Below are 25,211 nucleotides of genomic sequence, written 5' to 3'. Positions count from 1 at the left end.
TTCTCCTGATTATAGGTGAAGCAGAGTCCTTTCATATGTTCATTAACCACTTGGATTTGCTCTTTGGGGAGTTTTCTCCATCTATTTTTTTTTCTCATTTTCTATTGGATAGTTCTGCCTTTATCTTTTCTCTCAATTAGATAATTGTTTTTTATGTGTTCTAGATAATAATCCTTCATCTACCATGTATGTTGCAAATATGTTCTCCCAGCCTATCATTTGTACATCCTTACATGATGAAGAGCAACAGAAATAAAAGTATGAGGTTATCTTTCAAAAAGAATACTTAAGTTGGTTTAATGTACGTTAAAGAAGTGGAATTTGAAATTAAGTCCTGGAGAATGAGCAGGGTTTAGGAAAGGTAGGAAAACAATAGGAAAAAATGATATACTGCTAAGTAAGCAAGTTGTGGGTACATTCCAGAACTGCTGAGAAGACTGACCTGGAGGAATTGGGGAATTCTCACTGGGTTATAATGGAGACGAAACTAGAGAAACAGGCTTTGCTTCAAGTCAGTGAAGAATTTGGAATTCGTCCTGTGAGAATTTTTTGATTGAAACATGATGTCCCATCAATATTTTGAAAAAAAATAACCTGACTACAGTGTGTTAGATGATTTGAGGCAGGAAGAAATGGATGTTAGAGGTACCCATTGATACTAAAGCTGAATTAAATTGGCAGCAGAGTGAACCGAAAGGAAGGGAATAATTAGTGTTTTAGAACCGCCCCCCCCCCCCCGCAAAAAAAAAAAGTCAACCTTGCTGTTTGATTGGGTGCCCTGAAGATTACAAGTGGCCGAGAGAACTGTGGTGTCTTCATCTACTTGGGAGGGGAAACTGCACTGTGGTGGGCAAATGATATTAAACCCTGAAGTTTGCCAAAGAAATGGAGACCAGAGAGAGGGGAATGGAATTGGTAATGTTGGGAACTGCAATTTTAGATGACTATAAAGTTGGAACACAGAAGTTAAAATTTAAAATGACTAGAAATTCAGCACAAGGAAATGAAGACAGAGTTTAGGTCTCATTTATTTTAAAGGGAGAAGAGAAGCCAATATAGACAGAACAGGCCATTCCTCCCTCTATCAGGGTATTGGTTCTCTACCACCCATTTGACACAGATGACATCTCCCAAGCTGTTCCCCTGGTTATGACAATGATAAAATTTGGTGCCATTTCCTGCACGGTGACCCTGTATTCAGAAGTCCTGCTTGTGGGAAAATGTATGAGTTTCTCATGGAGATCGTTAAGGAACCAAGGAAAAATACTGCCAAGGAGGCAGCTTCGAGGCACCCTGAAATGTTTTTCCTCACTGATTAAATGAGTCACATATCAATGCAAATGACACTGAGCATACTCAAAAGCTGTGTCTTTAAAAAAATATTAAGCAGTGCCAGTATTAACTTCTATAATGAAAAATTGCATTTCAAGATCTAGTGTTTATCCTGTGTTGGGCATGTATTACTGCTTTATTAATGCTGTTGTCTGATTTTTCTAATGATTGTCTGATACTGATTTTTTTTTTCTTCAAAATGTTTCTAATGACATTTTCCTTAAACATAGTCCTGGTGCACAGACAATGAAATAGAGGAGATCAGTGGGCTAGAACTGTGTAGTGGCCTGACACACCTGAGTCTGGCCAAGAACAGGATCACGACGATTAACGGCTTAGGCATACTACCCATCAAAATTCTTTGTCTGGTGAGTCTAACCAAAAGTTATTTTTGATAGAAAGTACTAGTTAATGTTTTAGCAAGTAAATGGTAATTAGGATTTTTTTCAAGTTCATGAAGAGTGCTGATTCCTTCATGAAAGTTACCATCTCACATTTTGTTTGCTCTCAAGCCGTGTGTGTGTGTGTGTGTGTGTATGTTGGATCAATATATTTCATGCAGTAATAAATGATTTTCTAATTTGGCGTCTAAATTCAATTTTTTAAAAGATAATATTTATTGCTGTTAACTCTTTATTCTCGAACCACAAGATGTTCTCTGGGCACTGAATTTTCACAGCGCTTTTATATTCATATATGCTAGTTTCCCATTCTAGAAAACCAGAATTGATGCTGAGAATAAAGGGACAATTCCAATCAGAAACTTGAAATTATTAAAATTTTTCCCATAGAGAAAGGACTCTTCTTAAGCTGTATGATGTGCTCTGTGACTATGAATAAAAATACAGGTAATTTATTAAAAAATCAGCAGAATTATAATAGTTCCAAAGATATATACAGTGCTTTTGAAATAACAGTATAACTCACTGATTTGGGAGCTGATAATACAGTTTGTAGATTATTCAGGATTCTTCTTCTTTTCTTCTTCTCTCCTACATCTTACCCGTGGATGACTTTGCTATTTCTTATTATATCTGTCACAAGGTAGGCAGGGAGGATTTCAAGCCATGAGGCTGGTAGCTTATTAATTTCTTATGTGAACTATCCCATAGGAGAGTGTTGAACTGCAATTTGAAATGACACATTGGGTTATCTGCAGATTTATGACATTTACAATATACTCTTTCCACCTTATGTAATGGCAGATAGCTGAAGGTTGGCTAGTATTAATTTCTCTTTCCCTGAGCTTGGAACTTGATGTGCCTTTTCAAGAGACTTCAGCCCTTACAGCGAGTTAGGTGAGGGCAGAGTACTATTTCCAGTACTGAGGACAGACCGGAGGTGTGGAAAGGTCTAATAGTTTTCCTGAGGTTTCATGTTTTCTGCCCACCGAGGCAGGTTAACAAGGCATAAAAGAAAATGAATTTGATAAGTTGGTTGGCAAATTTGAAAAGTATAAAAGTCATATTTTAAAAATTACAGTAATTTAAAGGAGTATCGGCAGTATGTACTACTCAGTTTATACCTCGTTAGGACCTTACCCTTCTCTTTACATCTCTCTTTGTATTGGCATTCCCATTAACTTTAAGTGGAGCATGGTATGTGGGAAGAGATATGGGGGTGTGCTTAGTAGGGAGAAAAATTGAACTCATGATTAAGAGGAACACATTGCACTTTTATACTAAGAGTTTGTTTCAATAACTAAACAAATTATCCATATTGGCAGTTCCATCTCAGGCGGCTTTTAGAACAAGCATAAAAGACTTTTTTTTTCTACAAATAGATTAGGGGGATTGTTCCCAGTCCCTGCCCCATCACCCAAGATGAATCAGAAAATATCAGACCATGCCATCATTCATTTCCCTTAAAATTTTCTAGAATAGTAAGAGTTTCTTTTTCAAATGTTAATGAAACATATAAGGTAAAAAGATACACATTTGTTTCAAGAGTTAATGCTTTTATGTTTGAATTTGTGGAATTAGAAAACCAACTGCTTTGCTACTGCAAATAGTTCATTTCACATTTTTTGTTTTAGAGAAAAAAGAACAATTCGTTCTACAAATCAGTTAATTCTCTACCATCAGCTTTTACAATAAATGTGAGGGGGAGGATGTGGCTCATTCATGAGCTGTTCTCTCAACCACTTCTTTGAGCAAGTAAGGACAATGCATTCCACCCTTTACAATTCATTTTGTTTTAGTAAGATCCATTTATTTCTCCCTTTCCATACTGGGGAGATGAGTATTTCCCGTTTCATATGTTTAAGAAAGTAGCTTCTCTCTAAAGGCCCCCTTTTCCCTGCTAATCACGATTTTACAAAAAAGAGAAAGAAGCAAAAAGAACTCTTCATGCTGAAGCTGGATGTCCACTTTGAGGGGTAATATATCCTTTTTTTAGCATTGGATAAAGGGTTTGACTAGATGACTTTCAACTCAAATTCTGCGATTTGGAATATTTCTCCATTCTGCTTTCCTTTATGACCATAGGCTAGCTAATTAAACGTTTCTATGCCTCACTCTACTCTTATGCATCTACCACTTTGAAAGCCATCAGAGACACTGTAAAGATTTATTATAGTCTACCTTCCACAGTTCTAGCACTTCAAAGTCCTTTGGGAAGAACTGTATTGTATATAAATTTTATATGTGGGCATATTTTAAATAGGATATTGAGATCTTATTTCAATAAGTTAAATTAGTATGGATATTATGTTAACTTTAGTATAGTTTTTTCTTTTCTGTTGCACTTTCTAGAACTTTTTTGAACTCTGAATAGTAGGAAATTTGACTTAGGCAAATGGGGGTTATGAGTATTTTTCCCTTCTGATTATGGAGTTGTTCAAACATATATTTTTAAAAAGGGAATAGTTTAACGAGTCTCCATGTATTATCACCCAGCTTTGTAGATTATCAACATTCTATTAATGTATTTTAAAGTGCTACAGAATTAAACTAATGACTACAAATCTTGCTCATTATTGAAGTGAAATCTTATGAAAGATAGGATGAAAATGAGCTCTTGCTATTAAAATGTACCAGGAAACATATATCAGGAAAAATATTGTAGATGGAAGAGAATGCTATAATTTAATTTTTCAGTTATGGGCTTATTAAAAGTATTAAAAGTTTAAAGATGGGCATTTTATGTCATTAATTAAAACCTCAAAATTGTATTTATGATTCCCAACTTAAACTAAAGGTATAATTTTACTGTGGCATGTTCTTACACTTCAAGGCTAAGGAATCCAAGGAATTGTATGTTGGAAGATGCCCAAGAAAATGCAGAACATTGTTGCCACTATAATTTGTTGTTTTGAGTCCATGGGGGTTGGGAAAGAGGATCTCTGGATCTTCGCTTTATGCTTCTTGTCTGAGAAGATGCTTATGTGTGAATTATTGAGGAACCTGGTTTAGTTACCTATGGTCTAATGACAAGCCACCCAAAGCGTAGAGGCGTGGAGAAAGTTTACTTGCTAACCATTTTATTAGGTAGCAGTTTTGCAATCTGGGCTGGGTTCAGCAGGATGGTTCTTCTGCTGCTCTTGCCTCATTTGGCTCACAGATTGGCTGGGGGCTGCACTCAGTGGGGAGGCTGAATGGCTGGATTTTTCCACTCTTTCTAGTGTCAGGGCCCCTCTCCATGTGACCTCTTCTTCTTCACATGATCTCTCACAAATCCTCTCCCAACAGAGTAGCTAGAGTCCTTACATGGTAGCTCTGGGCTCCAGGACATAAGAGGAGAAGCTGCCAGGCCTTCTAAATTCTTAAACTTGGAACTGGCACGTTTCTGCCATATTCTTTTGCTTAAGGCAAGTTGTAGGTCTGTCCTAGGTTCCAGAAGAGGGACCTGCACAAGAACATGAATAGCTCAAGCCATGAATTGGACTACCACAGCCCTCAGGATACGAAGTGATTATGTTTAGAATATTTCTGAAAACCAAGGGTATGTGGGAATCATACTATTCCAGTGGTTTAACATGATGGTGATGAAAGAGTTGCATTAAATTTTGTTTCTAAAGATAAACATGGAGTTATGCCATCATCAGGCTTTAGGTAAACAATGTTAAAAGCTTACACTACCTAGCTTTTGTCTGTCCTACTTATTTGAACATTTGTCTTGCATTAACTTATATGAAAATATTATATTCTGAATCTTCCAGCATTAAAACTGGGATTTCTTTCTGTGGCGTATGTGTAAGTGTTTACGGAGGTTAAGTGTGGAAATGAGTAGGAGCAGGGACACAAGAATGGCTTGCTGATTTTAGGAGATTTGGGCAGCATCCAGAATGAAAGCTTGGCCTTACACTTTTTCCTACCAGAAGCTTTTAAGACATGATGTATTTTACCTATTTTAGAGCAATAACCAGATTGAGAAGATCACAGGTTTGGAGGACCTAAAAGCCCTGCAGATCGTGGATCTGTCCCATAATCAGATCAGTAGCCTCCAGGGCTTAGAGAACCATGACTTCCTGGAAGTGATCAACCTGGAGGATAATAAGGTAATATCTCACTTTATCTGTCCTGGTTTCAGTGTCTACATGAGAGGACCCATTATTGGTTCTCAAGGGCTGTCACTTGTAATACTGGCTTAGAAATGTTATTCTATTTCTTTTCAAACATCCAGAATGTATTCTCCAACAGGACAGACAGTATCGACAGGTAAAACTACAGGGATTTCAACACAGATCATATATTCACGCATTATCTGGTTAACAGTGAGAAAGGCTCTGGTGTGTTCTCTGTAACAATGTCCACTTCACAGTGGAAACAGATACTGGCATTGTGTTCAACTTACAATTCCAGGAGGAAAGGCACTACGGGGCAAAAAAAATTTTTGTATCCTGAAGTCAGGTGCAATAACACAGACAAACTTTTGATAACAGTCTTGATGTACTTTACAAATGTTATTCTAGAAGATCTCCTGAAGCAGTAGTTGAAGGAGGAGTATTTCATTCATTTGCTTGTAATAAACACCATTCTTAATTTTTGAAAATCTGGTGATTCCTAATTAATTGTTTTACGGGTTTAAACTGCAACCAAGCAGACATGACTTTCAGAAGTGATGTGTTCATCTAAAATTTTTTGTAGACAGGTGATATCGGGAATGTCTTGAAATGTCAGAGCAGAGAGATTAGAGACATGGGAAAAGCCTCAGGCTGGCGTTGCCCATGCCTGTCATTTAAAGAGAAAAGGCATGGGGAGTGAATTTCTATATTCTATCAGTAACAATAATGTATGTTCCTAATCTGTAGGACTTGGGAATTGGACTGACTCAGATTTCCACAGCTGGATTAATATACCCTTTGTTTCACAAATTATATAAGTTGGCATTCACTCTTAATTATACTTTATTTTCAGTGAGGCATTTGTGCTCATAATCATGGTATATCTGACTACTTAAGAAATAATGCCTATGAAACAATTTTATTCTTTTTTTTAATTTTTAAAGATTTATTTATTCATGATAGAGAGAGAGAGAGAGAGAGAGAGGCAGAGACACAGGAGGAGGGAGAAGCAGGCTCCGTGCTGGGAACCCGATGTGGGACTCAATCCCGGGACTCCAGGATCGTGCCCTGGGCTAAAGGCAGGCGCTAAACCGCTGAGCCACCCGGGGATCCCAAAACAATTTTATTCTTACTGAGTACTTTATCACATTTTTTGAAAAGACTTCATAAGGAAGTTGACTATTTCTTCTTGAAAATGCAAACTTTGGCCCTGGAAGAGACCTTGATCTTAGCTGGAGTGAGATGTGATGCTGTGGAGACATGTCTCTGTTCAGGTGTGATGGTTACTTGTCAGTCATGTCTGATGACTCTTTCTCCAATGAACTTGTGTCACCTTTAGTCTAAACGTCAATCAAAGGCCATCTTGAGGTCTGGGAAAAGTAGATGTTTAATCACAGACAAAACCATTCATCTTTATTTTTACTGGATTTGTATATTTTGTCAACTTCTAAAGTTCATTTAACTTTTGTTCACTGTGCCATATGTCTTATGACATCAGTACAATCCCTGTTTTGTACTGTTTTCATGAAATTTCCCTGAAAATGGTTCTCATATATATCCAGGGAATGTTGAAAAGATGGAATGCATAGATTGAATCCCAAGTGAATGCATCTCAGAATTCAGGGACAGGAATAATGCTTAATGGTAATAATAGTAATAATTAGAGTCATAAGACCATCTAGAGATATTTGTTGAGTACTTGTGCACAGGCATTGTTCTAAGCACTTCACATCTATCATCTCATTTAATATTCATGTAGGTATACCCTATTATTGTCATATTTTACAGATGAAGAAACTGGGGCACAGAGAGGTTAGGTAACATGCCCAGAGTTCTGCATCTAGCAAACAGCACAGCCAGGATGCAAATATAGAATGGTTTGCCTCTAGACTCAGTGTTCTCAACACTGAAGGATAATACAGTAAAGAAATGCTAATGACCCCTCCTTCAGAAAAGCAGACAGCGTAGTGTTCCAGAAGAGTGCTTTCTGATAGAAATATAATGCAAGCTGTAAATGTCAGCCACATATGCAATTTTAAATTTCCTAGTAGCCACAATAAAAAAGTAAAAAGAAACAGAAGTAATTTAGCCCGATACATCTAAAATATGATCATGTCAACATGTAATCTACTAAAATCATTGATGGAGGCGCTTTATAACCTCTTTCCCATATTAAGTTTTTGACATTTGTGGTATATATCTTGTATATATGTACATTTCAGGTCCTCCTAGTTATACTCCAGGTGTTAGGTAGCCATGTGTGGCTAGTAACTACCATATTGGATAGCGCTGCTCTAGAAAGACCTTGTGAATACATATATTGTTCTCTTCCATTTCAAGAGACATTGCAAGTTACATTTGAAAACATTTAAGGGTGGGGGGAAAGGTAGGGGGTATCATTCAGTGAGTAAAGAAGATTTATAATTTTCAAATGTTAGACTCTGTTGAAGAAAAAGTGGCCATGTGTCCCAGAGTAGGGAATCCTTTGGGAACAGCTGAGTCCGTAACAATAACATAATTCCCAGGCTTCCCACTGGGCAGGTTGGGGAGTAACCAACAGTACTTTGAAATATTCTTTGTGCCTTCCAAAGATTTCCTCAGGGATTTCTTCAGTACTCCTGAGAATACCATGTCAGGGATGGAAAATTTATTATGCAACAGAAATATAATGTAGCTGTTTGCTCCTACGATTAATTTGATGTTTTATCAGTAGCACTTTCATCAGTATTATTTACTTGGTTTTTGCTGCTGCCACATGTCTGTACCCTCACACGATTGTTCCAACATCTCTCTTAAGTTCCTTTGCGAATGTTGACCATCAGCTGGTGATTTGGGGGGGCCCAGCACTCTTTATAGTTCTTGTTAGAGTTGATGTCATTTCGAGCATTTAAAACTTATCCTCCAAATAGTAACTCTATTATAACCTCAGTCCTTTCTTCAGAAGCAAGACTTTCATTGGAGAGTTACTTAGAGAAGGGTGTTTTACTTCTTTTAGCATCATTATTTCACAAATCAATCAGTCCATCAATTAGTCAAAGAAAAAGCCTTCACAGGCTGCTTTAGGTATGGATGCTGGGGCTTGGAGAGCATAGCCTAGGAGGAAATGGCAAAATGAGAGTCAGCTAAACTGCTCTCCCCAGGGATTTGGAGTAGACAGGCTGCTAGGGGTTAGGAGTAACCCACAGGGCAGAGGAGGTTTGGGAAGAGGGGCATCTCTGGAATCTGGGGATCAGCTGTGCCGGTGTGACATTCTCCGCGGCAGACGGCTGAAGTTCCTTTAAGAATCGAACCTTTTGGGGCTCTTGGGTGGCTCAGCAGTTGAGCGTCTGCCTTTGGCTCAGGGCGGGATCCGGTCTTAGGATCAAGTCCTGCATTGGGCTTTACTGCGAGGAGCCTGTTTCTCCCTCTACCTGTGTCTCTGCCTCTCTCTCTGTTTTTCATGAATAAATAAATAAAATCTTAAAAAAAAGAGTAGAACCTTTCTGGCCATGTTTCACTTTAAGCCATTTGGGGGTGCTGTACCTCTACACCTACTGTAATGGTCTGTGATGCACACAACCTTGGGTCTTCGCATTTGAGAAGAAGACATGAGGGTGAGTCTGCTGTGGAGTGAGGTCTTTGGGGGGGTTGGGGGGAGGAGGGCACAGGCAGGACAGCCAGTATCTGCTGAACACGGCTAATTATTCAGGCATGGGATGTTGAAGCGGGGCTACCCCATACTTGCTTTGCTCTGCCCTTAACAACCTCTACTACCTCTGGAAGGACTGGGAGGGTGGGGGGAGTTGGATCCCTCTCATTTGACTCTCAAAAGACCAGATGACCCCAGCTGACATTTTAGTCATGATTTTGTCACCCACGATTATGCTATTCATGTTATCTGCGACATTTCAACATCTTCCCATTGTCAGTTACCAGAGATGTCACCTGAAGGCATAGTGTTCCTATTATGGAACTGTACTATGACTCTAATCACATAATGATGGGAGTTTTAGGAATTTAGAAACAATGATCTCTCCAGGACTCAGTAAGACATGCTCACTTCAGGAAAACACACCTCCTCACATTTGTGTTGAGTCCAAGCACAAGAGCTGTGTGCTAGAGGAAAATCGATCTGTTGTTCAAAAGTTCTGACCAAGAAGTGTGAACCAAGTTTACTTTTGCATCTTCCTGGATGATGTAATGTTTTTTTTAAAGAATCCTTTTATCTTGTGGAAGACCAAATTGCCATTCAAATGGATCTAGTCATTGTGTTAAAAGTGCTGTATCTGATAGAACAGCATTGCTATAGGTAGATTAATGCTTATTAATAAACATATAGAACTAATGCAGTTTGATGTGGTGACTCAGAGTTTACCTTTTATATTATGTCTTTGAAAATGGCATCCCTTGAACATAGTGCATATGTTCTTCTGATTTAGCTCTAGGAGTAGTTTAATTTAGCTGTACTTTGTGTTTGGATAACTCAGGAGTTGTCAGTGACTGCCTTTGGAGTGCTTTCACAATGCACACAGGAATGACTTGAGAAATATAGTGAAAAAGTGATTATTGATTTTTTTTTGTGAAAGTCCAATATCCACATTTGAAATAAAATTGTAGTTATGCTAATGACAGGAAATTTAAGTAAAACGGTTTGTCTTTAGTGGGAAATTCATTCTGCAACCCAAGCTCTATCCTTGGGCAAATTAAGGAGCTGCCAAGCAACCTCTTGTCCCCTCACTTTTTAAAGTTGTGAAACATAACCTACACAGAGAAGAGTATAAAACATAAGTGGGAGTTTAAACAAAAATGTTAAGTCGGATACCCGTATCAAGAAATGTGTTGTATAATTTCTGTTTTTATCTTTCCTTAAAATAATTGTCTCCTATTGAAAAAACAGTAGAGCTACATGTAGTAAGAAATCTTCACCAGCCACAGATAGCCAGGCCAGCTGAGGCAGCGTTGGGGTAGGGGAGGGAGACTGGGGAGCAGCAGGGGTAGGAAGGATTAGAGGGGAGGAGAACCAGGGAGTCCTCAGGTGCATTTTTTTGTACTGTTTCTCTGATTCTGCATACAAAGTTACTTCTGCCTTAAAATAAGGATGGCTGGGCTGAGGAACAGCTCACTGTTCTTTAGCCAGAGAGGAAAAAAGAAAATGTGGCCATGTGTGTTCACATTTAGTGAGGGAGCATGTGGCAATTCCCTTGTTCTGCATTGGGAATACTCCTTAGGAGGCTAGATATTCAACACAGCAACTTCTAAAATAAGTTGAAGTTAGAAGATCCATCCTCACTCCTCTTACAGTGTTTTATATTTTTTGTTGTACAGTTTATTGACAATATTTTGTTTCTTTGATTAAACAGATTGCTGAGCTGGGTGAAATAGAATACATTGAAAATCTACCTCTCCTTCGGGTTCTCAATTTTCTAAGAAATCCAATTCAGGTGAGAGATTTATGTGGGGAGAGGGGTGAGGACCTCCTTGGAATTCTTGTTCAGGAAGTACTTTGGATAAGGAGCATCAGGAATGTGAATAAATTGTGTTTACCTTCATTCTCCATCTCTGAGGAAACAATTAGGAGGTTTAGGCAAAGTAGCAGCTGTGCAGAGCCACAAATGAGAGAGGAGCCTGGGGTTCCCTGGAGGGTGTGCTCATCTCTGCCCCATCCTGGATGGTGGTAAAGACCTCACGGCAGAGCTGCTGACGCTGGAGCAATGAATGGCCTTTTACCTTCTAGAATGCACGATGCTGGCAATGTAGACAGACTCTGGTTCCTGTTTCGTAATAGGGGAGAGAAAGTCTAAGATCAGATATCTAAAGTAATTTGTCTGGATCTAGTTGTGAAATTGCGGTGTTGGAAAATGATTATAGAAAGAAAATACTGTATTTCCCAAGGAGTTTTCACCTCTGGTGTTCAAAAATCTCCATTTTTCAAGCCTCTCTTTTCCCCGCAGTTGATAGACCCTTTCTTCTGGCCTCTGTCTCTGCCTATTTTTCCATTTGTCCTTCATTCCACTTTGCTACCTATACCTATACCCTTCACTTACCTTTCCAGAGACCTTTGAATTTAAATATATCTCCTGAATACCTCTCTTTTGTGTGTGTACCTTGATGAACAGGACTGGGCAAGCCAAAAAAAAAAAAAAAAAAAAGCAAAAATGAGAAATCAGATTAAAAAATAAGTCCAATCCTTGGTATAAAAACAGTGGCAGGCAACTTAAAGGCATCTCTGGTAAAGAAAGGAGCAGGGCTTACAAAATGGCCATCGATCCCCAGTTTGAGAGCTTGCGCATGTGCATAAACACCACAAAAACCCTTTCACACGCATTATAAACAACCCCAACTCGCACATGGAAGGACAAAAATAGATACCTTTGTATTTTCATTTCATGTGCACTTATCTATGAAATGCATCACCCACTAATACCTTTCTCTTAAAGATGTAGCTTCTTAATACAACACTTTAATTATATTTCTAAAAGCCAGATAATCCTGACATAGCAGATGGTTGGGAGTAATGAGAATTTGTTCTATAAATGAATGTTATTTATTAGTGTAAGATATTCAAAACGGTACAAGTTAATTCAAACTAATACAAAATAATACCAAACAAATGACAGAGTAGTTATAATATTCATTATTTGCAATAATGAAACTCGTTGGAGTTAGAAAATAGGATTTGAATCCCTGGCCGTGGAATCTTAGGGGAAATGCTTCACCACTCTGAGGCTTAGTTGCTCTTTAGAAATGGAGATAATCATACCTGTCCTGCTTATGTCACAAGGAGATTAACAGGATCCCATGTTTGAAGAGCTTTGGAAGCTACAAGGCACAGCCTGCATTTGAGTTTATATAAGGGGACTGGTAAGTGTGAAGCTGTAGACACCTTGAGGGTGTGTCCGTGAGTGAACAGGGTAGAAGCCGAAACACCTGCCCGTGAGAGTGGCATGCTGGTGCTTGTTCCTGTGGGAAAGGAAGGCAATTGAATATTCCTCTTGATATTTTAAATAGGAAAAAGCTGAATATTGGTTCTTCGTGATTTTTATGCTCCTACGATTAACAGAATTAGATCAGAAGAAAATCAAAGTGGAAGAAAAGGTATGTAAATTGTGTTATTCCATGTGTTTGCGAACTAATATGCTCAAAGGCTCTGCTGCAGGACCAATGTACCCCATAAGTGGCACACGTGACAATATGTGAATGAACTATTTGTTTAGGGAGTGTTCCCTAACTAAGTCTGTGGTTTAACCCCCTGAGAAGCCGAGCATCAGCACCCACGTGGCAAAGGCACTGCCCTTGTGCAGTGAACAGACCGGCCACGGGGACAGAAGCTGCACTCCGTGTGTGCAGGCAGCAGCACGATGGCAGTCTTTTAGCTTGGATGACTGTCATCTTTGGAGGGAGTGTGATTCTCTATGTGTTGCTCTAAATATTCACTTAATAATGACATTTATTATCATGTCACTGTACATATAATCAGAAGGCACTCAAATAATTATCTCTATTTTAAATCCTTAATTGTGCTCTTTAAAGTCATGCCCCCCCCCCCCCCCGACACATCATTCCAGAGTAACTGGACCTTAAGTGCTAGCATCTTCCCCTCTGCCACTGTACCTTTGGCGGTGCTTTCTCTTGCGTTTAGTGACTGGTGACAGCTGGAATCTCCACTAACGAGGGATTTCATACACTAAATGCAAATTTGAGATGAGCATGAAAATAGGGATAAGCACGTAGAGGGGCGGATATTCCATTTCACACATGCCTGTCTGAAATTGCAGTTAAAAATAGTTGCAGATGCTAGAGGGTTATTACTCTCCAACTCAGAGGCACTTGCTAGATTTCTCTATTTCTCTTTATCTTTAGCATTTTGCACAGGGAATGCAATTCAAAAGCCTGCACTAGGGACGCCTGGGTGGCTCAATGGTTGAGCATCTGCCTTCGGCTCAGGACATGATCCCGGGTCTTGGGATTGAGTCCTGCAGGGACTTGCAGGGAGCCTGCTTCTCCCTCTGCCTATGTCTCTGCCTCTCACTCTGTGTCTCTCATGAATAAATAAATAAAATCTTAAAAAAATAAAAATCCCACATTGAGTAAAGGTGTGGTACACAAAGATAACGTATGTAGAGGGGTGACAAGGACATGTGGATAGAGAAGTGTACATGATGGGGGAAAGACTCCTCTCTTTGAACACAGGAAACTCTGCTGAAAAAGGAGGAGGTTTGGATAGCATCTGATATCATTGGGAGAGTTCCTGGTGAGATGGGATGAGGAACATATCCCTCCATATCAATGACCCAGAATCTGGAACTATGTATTTTATCCCTTCCTCTTGTACCAAAAGTGGGAATGTTTACTATATTATAAGTAATCTTGGGCTTGAGAGGTTTTGTTTTTGCTTCTTTCCTCCCAAACCAGGGAGCATAAAGAAGTAGGGGACCCAAAGACTCCAGCTCCACATTTTCAGATAATTTTTTTCATATTTTCAGATAATAATCATTATTTGGGTTTTAGGAAAGTTAGAGTAGACATGAAGACTGAGTACAAAAGGTCTGTGAGTGTGTGTTAAATTACTTTCCAGACCTGGTTGCACGTCCAGAAAGTTTCACGACAGAAAACCTAAGACTTGCCTTCTCTTAAGAAATGAACCATGTTTTCCCTCTTGTATTTCTAATTCTGGAAAAGGTCGCAGCAGTGAATAGATACGACCCTCCCCCAGAAGTGGTCGCAGCCCAGGATCACCTGACCCATGTCGTCAACAGTGTGATGCAGCCACAGAGGATCTTTGACAGGTATTCGTGAGGGATCCCCAGGGTAGAACTCAGGAGGGCAGGCCCAGGACAACTTCCTCATCTTCCCTAGCCTCTGCTCTGTGACTCACCCCTCTCTTGCCTTCTCTGGGGGAAGGGTTTTTATTCGGCTATCTCACTTTTAGCGATTATCATCACATGCTTGAGCTTGGGGTTCATCACTGGTGTTTTCCCAGGCATTGAGGTGAGTGGATTCATCTTCCCTTTTTCATCCAGCCCCTTGAATGGTAGCTAGCCTGTGACATAGGACAGTGAAACAGAACATTTAAAAATAGGTCAACTTTCCTGCTGTAAGACAGAACCACAGACCTCTGCCTCATTAGCAGAGAACTGTGATGATTTCTGTCCGCTGTAAATTTTTCCTTAGCTAGGAGTGAGTGCTAGATAGCCCTGCCAAAGAGCATCCACGAATGCAGATCATGAGAGAGTCCACGGAAGGAAGCCCAACTAGCCCAAGGAAGACATGAAATAGTCTTTATGCTGATTGCACTGAGCCTGTGAGTCACCCAGCTTAGTTGAGTACGTGAACAGAGTCTCTCACCTCAAAGTTCAAGGACAGATTTACCATAGTTTCTCTGTTTCTTTTTAAACAATCTGTTGGAGCAGATGGCCATTTATGCTATAAGTATATTGCAGAAATTCTATCAATACCCAAAGGCATTTTAAAAATACTTGTAAAATCTCTTCGTTATAAATGGCTCCTCTTCTTTATGTGATATTTGCTTCTGTACTTCACATGGTTGGTTTCCCATAGAGAGTATATGTTTTATTTTGCATCCAGGACATGATTTTTTACATGTAATTTAATAATACAGACATTGACAGTTTTATATATTTATGGCAGCCCTTGAGGTGAAATGATTTATCATTTATTTGCATACATCTGGAAAAGCACGTTTGATTTAAAAGAAGGCCATTATGTCCTCATTGTATTTCTTTCCAAGTTTATGAGATTGCTAGTTGTTTCTTACTTTAGGGTACATTTATATAAAAATATGTATCAAAGAAATTTACAGCATTGTCTGAAAAACACGTATTTCTTCATGTGTAGCTATCGAGTAGACAAAAGCAAAATGGCCAAGGAGCTCCAGATGCTTCAGAATGGAGAGGTGGGATCCCTGGGTGGCGCAGCAGTTTAGCGCCTGCCTTTGGCCCAGGGCGTGATCCTGGAGACCCGGGATCAAATCCCACATCGGGCTCCCGGTGCATGGAGCCTGCTTCTCCCTCTGCCTATGTCTCTGCCTCTCTCTCTCTCTCACTGTGTGCCTATCATAAATAAAAAATAATAAAAATAAAATTAAAAAAAAAAAAAAAAGAATGGAGAGGTGCCTGGGAGAAATTCACAGAGACAGGGGCAGGCCTGCTATTGTTCTTCCTGGTCTGGGCCAGTAGGAAACCCTAACTCTTGACCTTGAGACTTTTATGCTGCGTAATTGGGGAGTCACTGTCCCTTCCCCTGGCGCAACTGGGTGAGGCTACAGTACTAAAATTGTACCGCAGTCATTGATTGCTTTCTTGCTCTCTTGTATGGCAAGGTTCTCTAGGCTTATCTTGGACAAGCCCTGTCCAAACTCTGGAATCAACCACTTCTCCTAGAAGCCCTGGTTTGTTTTAGTGAGAAGAGGTATCTCCTAGTCACAATATGTGCTAGAGGGAATCATTGCTACCTAGTTGGTCATTGTTGTTAGGCTTTTTAGTAGACACAGCTAGGAATGTATTTCCTTCCTGTCATCCATCCATCCACGCACCCACCCTTCTATCCACCCATTGGCCTATTCCATCTATCCTATTTATCTCTATATACATCTATTCAATATGCTTATATCTAGCCTATATCTAGATAGATCTATCTGCATCTATTTGTAGATAGATGATAAAATATCTCCTGAATTCATATTGATATTTACTGTTCAATTTAAAGATGATAGTGGAGCTTTTACTAATCCTTCTATTACTTCTGTATCCTCCTTCCCACATTGAAGACACAGAAGAAGATGAATTTAGAATATCCCATAATTATTTTTTTAAAATCCCGTATTGTAGCACAATGGTATCAGTGCTAATACCCCCACCAACATGATTCCTGAAAACAGTGAAATCATATTTTGCCTATGTTCTTCCCATCACCTCTCCCCATTTTTTATTGTGGTTAAGTGTACGTATAACATAAAATTTGCCATTTTAACCATTTCAGAGTGTACAGTTGAGTGGTGTTAATTATATTCACACTGTTGTGCCACCATCACCACCACCTGTTTCTAGAATTTTTCATCCCCCCTTCCCCAACTGCAACGGCCCACTGCCTGCTACTCCCAATCCCTAGAGACCTCGCATCTACTTTTTATCCCTGTGAATCTGCCTATTGTATGTATTTTATGGAGGTGTCAATCACCCACTTTAAAAATAGTGCACCATATTTCTATTGTCAGAACGTATATCCATCACACACTGTACTTCCACCTTTGCTGTCATTTGGTCATAGTTCTATGGATAACTGCATATTTGTGGCTCACCAATAGCCCTTATATTAATGTCTCTTGAGTTAAGTGGGTGTGAAGCTTGGTCTCCAGTAGACTCCTTAGAATGGGCTAGAGGATCGATACCCCTTGAACTCTTTCTTGCACGTTGACAATATTCTCTGTCCTTTATACTTGAAAGTCACTTTTGCTATATTTAAAATCCATGGCTCACACTTTTTCCTTGATCATATAAAAGATGCTACTCTTTTTTTGGGGGGGGGAGGTGTGCAAAACATCTATCAAAACCTGATAGACAATTTTCTTTCCCTTATAAGTCTTTTTCTAGCTGAACAGTTTTTTTTTTTTTCTTTAGAGTCTGGTCATTTTACTAGACTGTGTCTTAATATTAGTCATTCTGGGCTAATATGCTCAAGTATGCTGTTTACTCTTTCAACGTATGGTTCTATTTTTTTTATTTCAGGAAAATTCTTGAATTACAGTGTAATATTTGTTCTGTTCCTTTGCTTTGGTTTCCTTTTTCAGGAAGATCTCCTTTGCCTATATTCAGTATTTGTCACTTTTAATTTTTTTTCTTTTTTAATCATTAAAAAAATTTACTTTGAGATAATCATAGATTCACATGCAGTTGTAAGAGATTATACAGAGAAGTTTTAGATGGTCCATGTCTTGCCTAATTATAATAGAATATCAAATCCAGGAAATTGACATTGATACAATCCACCTACCTGGTCAGATTTCACCAGTTTTGCATGTACTCGTGTGTGCACTTAAGTTCTATACAATTTTATTATGTGTAGATCATACAAGCACCACTACAGAAGAATTTTGTCACAAGGATCCCTGCGCTTCCCCTTTAGAGCCACAGCCACCTCTTTCCTCTTCAACTCCCCTAAACGCTGGCAACCAGTGGTCTGTTCTCCGTCTCTATAATGTTGTCATTTCAAGAATATTATACAAATGGAATCATTGGCTTTTTTTTTTTTTTTGACTTAGCCTTATTCCCTGGAGATTCATCCAAGTTGTTGGATATATTGGTAGTTCACATTCCTTTTTATTGCTGAGTAGTATTCCTTGTACAGATATACCACCATTAGTGTAACCATTCATCTCTTGAAAGACTTCTGAGCCAGTTCCATTTGGGGGCTATTACAAATCCAGCTATTATGAATATTGATGTACAGATTTTTGTTCATGTACTAGCTTTCCAGTGCATACCCCTCAGCTCTTCTGCTGTCCCATTACTTCCCCTTGCACAGATTCCAACACCTGCATGTAGCAGGTGCTCCGTCACTGACTTATGTGTGACCATGATGTACACCCGGTGCCCTGTGTGTGTGTGTGTGTGTGTGTGTGTATGTGTGAGAGAGAGACCACAGCCGGCCCGTCACTGGCTGCTCTGTGTTCCAGCACGCTTCCTCGTCTGGATGCCCCTTACCCCATGTTGGTGCTAGCTGGGCCTGAAGCCTGTGGCAAACGAGAACTTGCTCACCGCCTCTGCAGACAGTTTAGCACATACTTCAGATATGGGTAAGTTTGTGTGTTGGCCAGTAAGTCTGTAAAATGTTGGCACTATTGCTCCTTTTGGCTCTTAATTTTAAGCAAGCTCAGAAATGTACAGAGAAAGCTCTTCAGCTTCTCTGCTGTTTATTGCACTGTGATAGACACTGCATTTTGTTGTGCTGTCATCCTCCAAATGTTTGCCTTAATTCACTGACAGCTGAAATCACTCTCCAAGTTTTGAAAAATCCAAGTGTTTTTCGTGAAGCATGGTGGCATTGGGACATGGGATGTGACCGCATGGATGGGTGCTGTGATGTGGGGTGGGCTGTTCAGTGTCCCTGTGGCCGCCTCTTCTCACCTTTGCTGGAACTCACACTGACTGCAGCTCTGCTTCCTCATCTCCATGCGGGGCATCCTCTTTTGAGACGTATTTCAGGAGAAAGGAAAGAAATGACAGCAAATGTTTTTCCATTCCTTTCCTTTCCTTTCCCTCGGGTTAGCATTCAGTACATTCCAGTTTTCTGGAGCAAAGGTTTTGCTGATGGTCCAGTTTAAAATAGAGGAGAATATCAAAAAAATTGGGACCAATCAAAAAAAAAATCTTCAGCTGGATTTACAGACTTCTTAAAGGTTTCTGGGAGTCATATTTAGAGTCACCACTGTGGTCTTTTACACTGGTTTCCTCTTAGTTTTTACCTATGGCAAAGCAATTATTTCTATATTACTAATGTTAGTTGGTGACCGGAGGAGGTGACTATGAAGATATTTTGGACAGCAAGAAAAATAAATGCAAATTATTTTCTAATGCCTTTCCTCCCCTTAAGCTATATGTGTTCAAACAATGTAAATACTATTTTTAAACAGGTCCATTTATTTAGATATCTAAAATTACATCTCTCATTTGAACAACTCTAGGATTCGACTATATAGAATGATTTATTCCCTAATATATTTTAAGTACCCTGGAGTAACAAAAATAAATTAAAACTTAGCATTGGAATAAAAAAAGTCTAGAGTGCCATTATACCTGTATAGGGGTGCTGAACCTGTTTTAAAAGATAAGTGAAACACAATGAACGGAAGGTCAACATAGGGCAGAAAGGTGTGTCCTGGCTACTGTGTCAGTATGTGAACCTGGAACCTTTTAGCTAACCAGAATGCCGGGAACCAAGGCTCTCTGTGATCAGAATTCCTTTCAATTAATTTGTAAAGGTTGGGAGCCAGGTCCTTCGTATGTGTTTGTGCTACATGTTATGGAGGCATGCTGGGTCAGATGTGCTCTTGGAGGTGTTTATTAACTCATCACCAAGATTGTGATCCAATCATCTTCTCTGTTCTCACCTGGGTGGGCCTTCCAATTATCAATTTTATTATCCTGTCTTCCCCCCATTAGAATGTTTATCTACCATGCTTGTGCTTGGTTTATTTAATACTAATTTTCCCTATTCATCTGTAAGCCCAAGGAAGGGATGTAGCAATGTCAGCTTTGCCCACTGTTCACTTCTCAGTGTTCAGCAGATGACCAGGCACTTTATACCTACATGAGAAATACCTGTTAACCAAGTGACAGATGGAGTGAGTGAACAGGATGAATGAATAAAGGGTATGGTATGCAGCATTCCTTGGGAAATTACTGTGATAAGAAGCATAGGTGGTTTTCCCCAACTGCCACGGGTGGAAATATGGAGAGATGGATGAATTCATTCATTTACCAATTCTTTCAATAAACATTTATTGAGTTCCTCCCATGTGCTAAGCCCCAAAGATATAGCGGGAACAAGATTGATAATTCCTTGCCTTCATGAAATTTATTTTATTTATTTTAAGATTTAAAATTTTTATTTTATTTATTTATTTATTTTTGATTTATGATAGGCACACAGTGAGAGAGAGAGGCAGAGACATAGGCAGAGGGAGAAGCAGGCTCCATGCACCGGGAGCCCGACATGGGATTCCATCCCAGGTCCCCAGGATCGTGCCCTGGGCCAAAGGCAGGCGCCAAACCGCTGCGCCACCCAGGGATCCCTATTTTAAGATTTTATTTATTTATGAGAGAGAGAGAGAGCGGCAGAGGCAGAGAGGCAGAGACACAGGCAGAGGGAGAAGCAGGCTCCATGCAGGGAGCCCGACGTGGGACTTGATCCTGGGTCCCCAGGATCAGGCCCTGGGCTGAAGGCAGCGGTAAACCACTGAGCCACCTGGGCTGCCCAACCTTCATGAAATTTATAATCTAGTGGGGACCTCAGACCTTCAGTTAATGTCATGAACAAGATAGTAAAACAAAATCTTAAAACTAACTTCATGCCTACAATGTTACTACTACTGCTGCCATCTTTCTCCTCTGGATGGAATTACTGGCGAGTGTGGAAAGATTCTCCTAACTACCTTGCTACCAAGTACACACTCACCCGCCTCCCTCATAGGCTCAGAAGCCTGGTCCCGCATTACCTGCATCCTCACAAAGGCCAAGATCAGGGCTGGCTCAGTGGCACATCTAAAAATTCCATCAAGGCATGGATCAAAGGTCATAGCATTGGATTAAAAAGAAGGTATTAGGTAGCTAGTAATTCCATCCGTGGAGGAAGTAAGATAGTACTACTTTGTCAACAGCAACTTTCTAATTAAAACAAATGATAAAACCAAAGCACATCCTCAGAGGCAAGTCATTGCTCTCATTTAGATTTTTAAAATTCTTTATCCAACATAATTTTTTTTGTTTTTTAAAATTAAATGGGGAAAAAGGCATGAAAACAGTTTCATCATGAAACACACAAGTATTTGCAAAGGTACTTTCTCTGCCATTTGCCTGAATCTTTTCCATCTTCTGGTATTCTGTCTTTTTAAACACTTTTTAAAAGATGTTATTTATTTATTTATTTATTTATTTATTTATTCATTCATTCATTCATTTATTTATTTATTTATTTATTTGAGAATGAGCTGGGAGAGGTACAGAGGGAGAGGATGAAGCAGACTCTCCACTGAGCAAGGACCATGATGTGGGACTTGATCCCAGGACCCTGGGATCATGACCTGAGCTGAAGGTTAACCACTTAACTGACTGAGCCACCCAGGCGCCCCTCTGTCTTCCTTTTTAAATACATTGACCCACGACTGAGACATTCCATGAAATTCCCGCACACTGAGTTGTATATCCATTAAAAGCATGACACAGTGGTGTGACAGGTCTTGGAATGGCTGAGAGATTTTTGTTCTTGTTTTAGATTTTGATTTTTTGTTCTTGGTTTTAGAAATAGGTTGGTGGTTCTTTCTTTACCTGTATTAGTCATACATGGAGATATGAATTTACTGCCTTCAAAATCTATTTCCAACCTTAATATGACCACACAAATCAGTGGCTCCCCGGAAGAGTAATGAATACTGAGAGAAACATACAACAGGGCCAGAACACCTGTTCATCTTCCAGATTTGAGGCCTTGAAAGCGATCCGAATAGTTATGAAAGAAAAACTTTATTCTTCTTTCTTCCATCTCTATTTTACAGCAGTCCCTATTTTTATAACTTTTTTCATGATGTTGACTACCAAATCTCTTTACTCTTGGTATGGTAGTAAAGTAAAAGACCATAGCTGTTTAGCTAAATGAGGTATGAGCTCCAGCTACCTTAACACAGTCTAATCCAGCGTCTGTTTATACAGATGTGACAAGCCAGCAGAATGATTCATTTATTCACCTAATCAGTGTTTATGGAGCACCGGTCCTGGGTCCTGTTCCAGCGGTAAACTGGAGAACAAGCAGATGTGGGTCCCATTCTGAGAGCTGAGGTAGAGTGCAGGCAGGTAAACGCTGGCTAATAGGCTAGTTTGATGGGTGTCAGGAGGAGGGAAGTGAAGAGCCTCCAGGAGAGGAGAAGTGGACAGCAAGTGGGATGCAGAACTCAAGCAGGAGCACCTTCTAGGCGGAGAGAACAACAGGCACCTTCCTCCTGGAAGACCAGTGCTGGAATTCTTAGGTGTTGACGATCTCTTTTAAATGCCTAGCAGTTAGTTGACATATAATTTGCATTGAAGGTTAGGACCAATTTAATTTTCCTACTGAATGTCCTAGAAGATCCGAGCTTCTGTGGAGAGCCTTTGAACTTGGAAGAGTTCACATACCCACAGTACCGTGTGATAGCATGTGCTTGAATTTAGATGTTCTTGCAGCCAAACCTCTGCCTAAATGTCTGCAGTAACAAGAAGTTTGTTGTTTCCTGAGGCAACCTGGTCCAGAGCTGAGACTGTAAAACTAAATGCTTCTGAATCAAATGGAAGAAATTTCTACTCATCCAACGGCTAGCTCGTCCCAGACATCTTTTCTTCCTATTATGTTTTCCCGGATAGTTTTCCATTTCATGATTTGGTCTGACCTTGTGGGTTCCTTTGCCTCTGATCATCTCCTCTTCTCCACAGGGTTGGTTCTTTAGAACCATGACCCCTGACCCATGAGCAGGCCTTGCGAATGTCTAAACTCACTTTTAGACCTCTCCTCAGGACCAGCGTTGTGCTCTGACATTAAAGCTCTTTTGGCGTGGCTCCCACTGCAAACCCTGACTTAACTAATTCACCATGACTTAACTAGCAAATTAATTAGTGAATAATAAACTCATGGAAATCTGAAGTACAAATGGAATCGTATTGAGACCAGGGAGAAAAAGGAAACTGAAGGTGATGGCCCAAACGAATGTCTTTGTCTAAAATTTGGCACCATTTTTTCCCTCTAAGTTGAGTAAAACACTGCTTCTGTTAGGTAGTATTTCCTTTTCAAGATGTTCGCACTGGGGCAGCACGCTTCACAGGGAATATTTCTACATGTGAAAATTGGATGACAGGATTCAAAAACCCACAGGTCATCGTAGGTCCTTCTTAATGGAAGGTTCTGCAGTGGATACAGGCTCTGTCATCCGCATTCTCCACATCAGTAAAGCCATCTCTTTATTTACCTGCCTAGAAGCTTCCGATTATTTCTTTGCTTTGTCTTCCTTTTAGAAATTCTGAAAAAATTCCTGCCGCTCAATTCCTTTGTTGGAAAATGCAAATCCAAAACAGCACTTCAAGGCTATGATAAGGGTGGACAGCACAGGGTGCCAAGTCACTGATTTATCTCTCCCAACTGTCAGGGATACCAGAAGACAGAGGGTCCCAGGGCCCTGCCAAGGTGTGTGTAGAAATGCCAGTGTATTCACACAATGACACAAATGTCACGGTGTTTTGACAGTCTTTTCTTAGGATATACTCTCTTTCCTGGGTCTATAATTTAAATACAATGTTAAGACCTTAAAATTTACTAGTCTAGTTAATTCTTGTTCATAACGGAAGGGGAACAGCAGTATAAATTGTAAGAACTGGACTCTGACTTGGTAACAAAGAGGCTTTTGAGGTTGTGACTTATGCTTTTAGCATGATAGTAAAAGGGATGGACACAGAGTCATCCTGGCCTTGCTGCTTAGTCACCTTACTTAATTGTTGTTGCCTCAATTTCATCATCTGTAAAATGGAAACAGTAATGAAACAACATGTCAAATATCTAGCTCTTCTCTATGTCCTTTAAAACCAGAGGATGATACTGGGACGCCTGAGTGGGTCAGTCGGTTAAGCATCTGCCTTCGGCTTGGGTTATGATCCCAGAGTCCTGGGGTTGGGCCCTGCGTCGGGCTCCCTGCTTAGTGGGGAGCCTGCTTCTCCCTCTCCCTCTGCGTGTGCTCGCTCTCAAATAAATAAAATCTTTAAAAATAAAATAAAATCACAGGATAATATAAAGATCAGTTTGCATTCCCAGAACTTAACACCAGGGAGGCAGAATGGTATGAAATCAGGAGTGTGGGCTAGTCGGGGACCCCATTATCTAGCTCTGAGACCCACACTGGCCTGCTCTGTGGCCTTAGACTAGCCATTTCGGTTGTTCTCTGCCAAATGGAGTTCATCATGCCTGTTACCCACCTCCCGAGTTTCATTCACTCGTTCATGTTACAGATAACTAGCGACTGCCTGCTATGGGCCAGGTGTGGGGGAAGCAGTAGCAAGTAAGATGAACAAGATCAAGTCCTCCCCTCATGAGTCAGACATCCTGCTGGGGAAAGACAGGGAAAAAGCACATATGTGGATAAAGGAAGGCAGTTTTGGCGACAGAGAGGAAGTGGGGGGTCCGGGGACAGGGAGGGGATGCGTCACAGACCGTGATCAGCACGGGCCTCTCTGGTTGAGCTGAGAGCTCCATTTGTGGCTTCCGTTCCCAGGCCTCCCAAGGAACTGGGATGCAATCGGGGTGGCAGGCACCACGTGTGGACATGTAAAGAGGAGGAGCATGACCAGCCATAGCGTGTCAAGAAAGGCTTTGGGGCAGGGGCAGGTGGGGGAGAGGGCACTTACCACGAGTCCTTGGAGACAGGTGGGCTGGCCAGGTGAGGGATGAGGAAGGCCGTGGAGAAGTGCCCGCAGAGCAGAGAGGACACCAAGACTGTCGGGTAGGATTGCATGAGTGAGGAACCCAAGTGGTGGTGCGTGACAGCAGAGGATGTGGTTCAGAGGTGATCAACCATAATGAGTCAAGACTGGATAGTCCGGCATTTGTATCATCCCTAGAGTACAGCAGCTGGATGGAGTCTAGCACTTCA

At 40.3% G+C, this 25,211-nt stretch overlaps 1 protein-coding gene across 8 annotated transcripts in view; it reads left to right on the top strand.

Annotated features, from left to right (window-relative positions):
- LRGUK (leucine rich repeats and guanylate kinase domain containing) overlaps window positions 1–25,211 on the top strand; it is a 113,641-nt gene that overhangs the window by 25,832 nt on the left and 62,598 nt on the right. For 7 of the 8 annotated variants that reach the window (XM_025471704.3, XM_025471706.3, XM_025471703.3 and 4 more), the window contains 6 exons: window positions 1,576–1,700; window positions 5,687–5,830; window positions 11,176–11,256; window positions 12,824–12,910; window positions 14,495–14,601; window positions 18,507–18,626. In XM_025471704.3, coding sequence (XP_025327489.1) covers window positions 1,576–1,700; window positions 5,687–5,830; window positions 11,176–11,256; window positions 12,824–12,910; window positions 14,495–14,601; window positions 18,507–18,626 — 664 coding nt within the window. The remainder of the gene's footprint in view (window positions 1–1,575; window positions 1,701–5,686; window positions 5,831–11,175; window positions 11,257–12,823; window positions 12,911–14,494; window positions 14,602–18,506; window positions 18,627–25,211) is intronic. The other variant, XM_049093457.1, reaches the window with a different exon arrangement.

The sequence above is a fragment of the Canis lupus genome, chromosome 14 (genome assembly GCF_003254725.2).
Source record: "Canis lupus dingo isolate Sandy chromosome 14, ASM325472v2, whole genome shotgun sequence".
NCBI lineage: Eukaryota > Metazoa > Chordata > Mammalia > Carnivora > Canidae > Canis > Canis lupus.
Note: the sequence above shows the minus strand (reverse complement) of the source record. Positions and strands in the feature narration are given on the sequence as shown.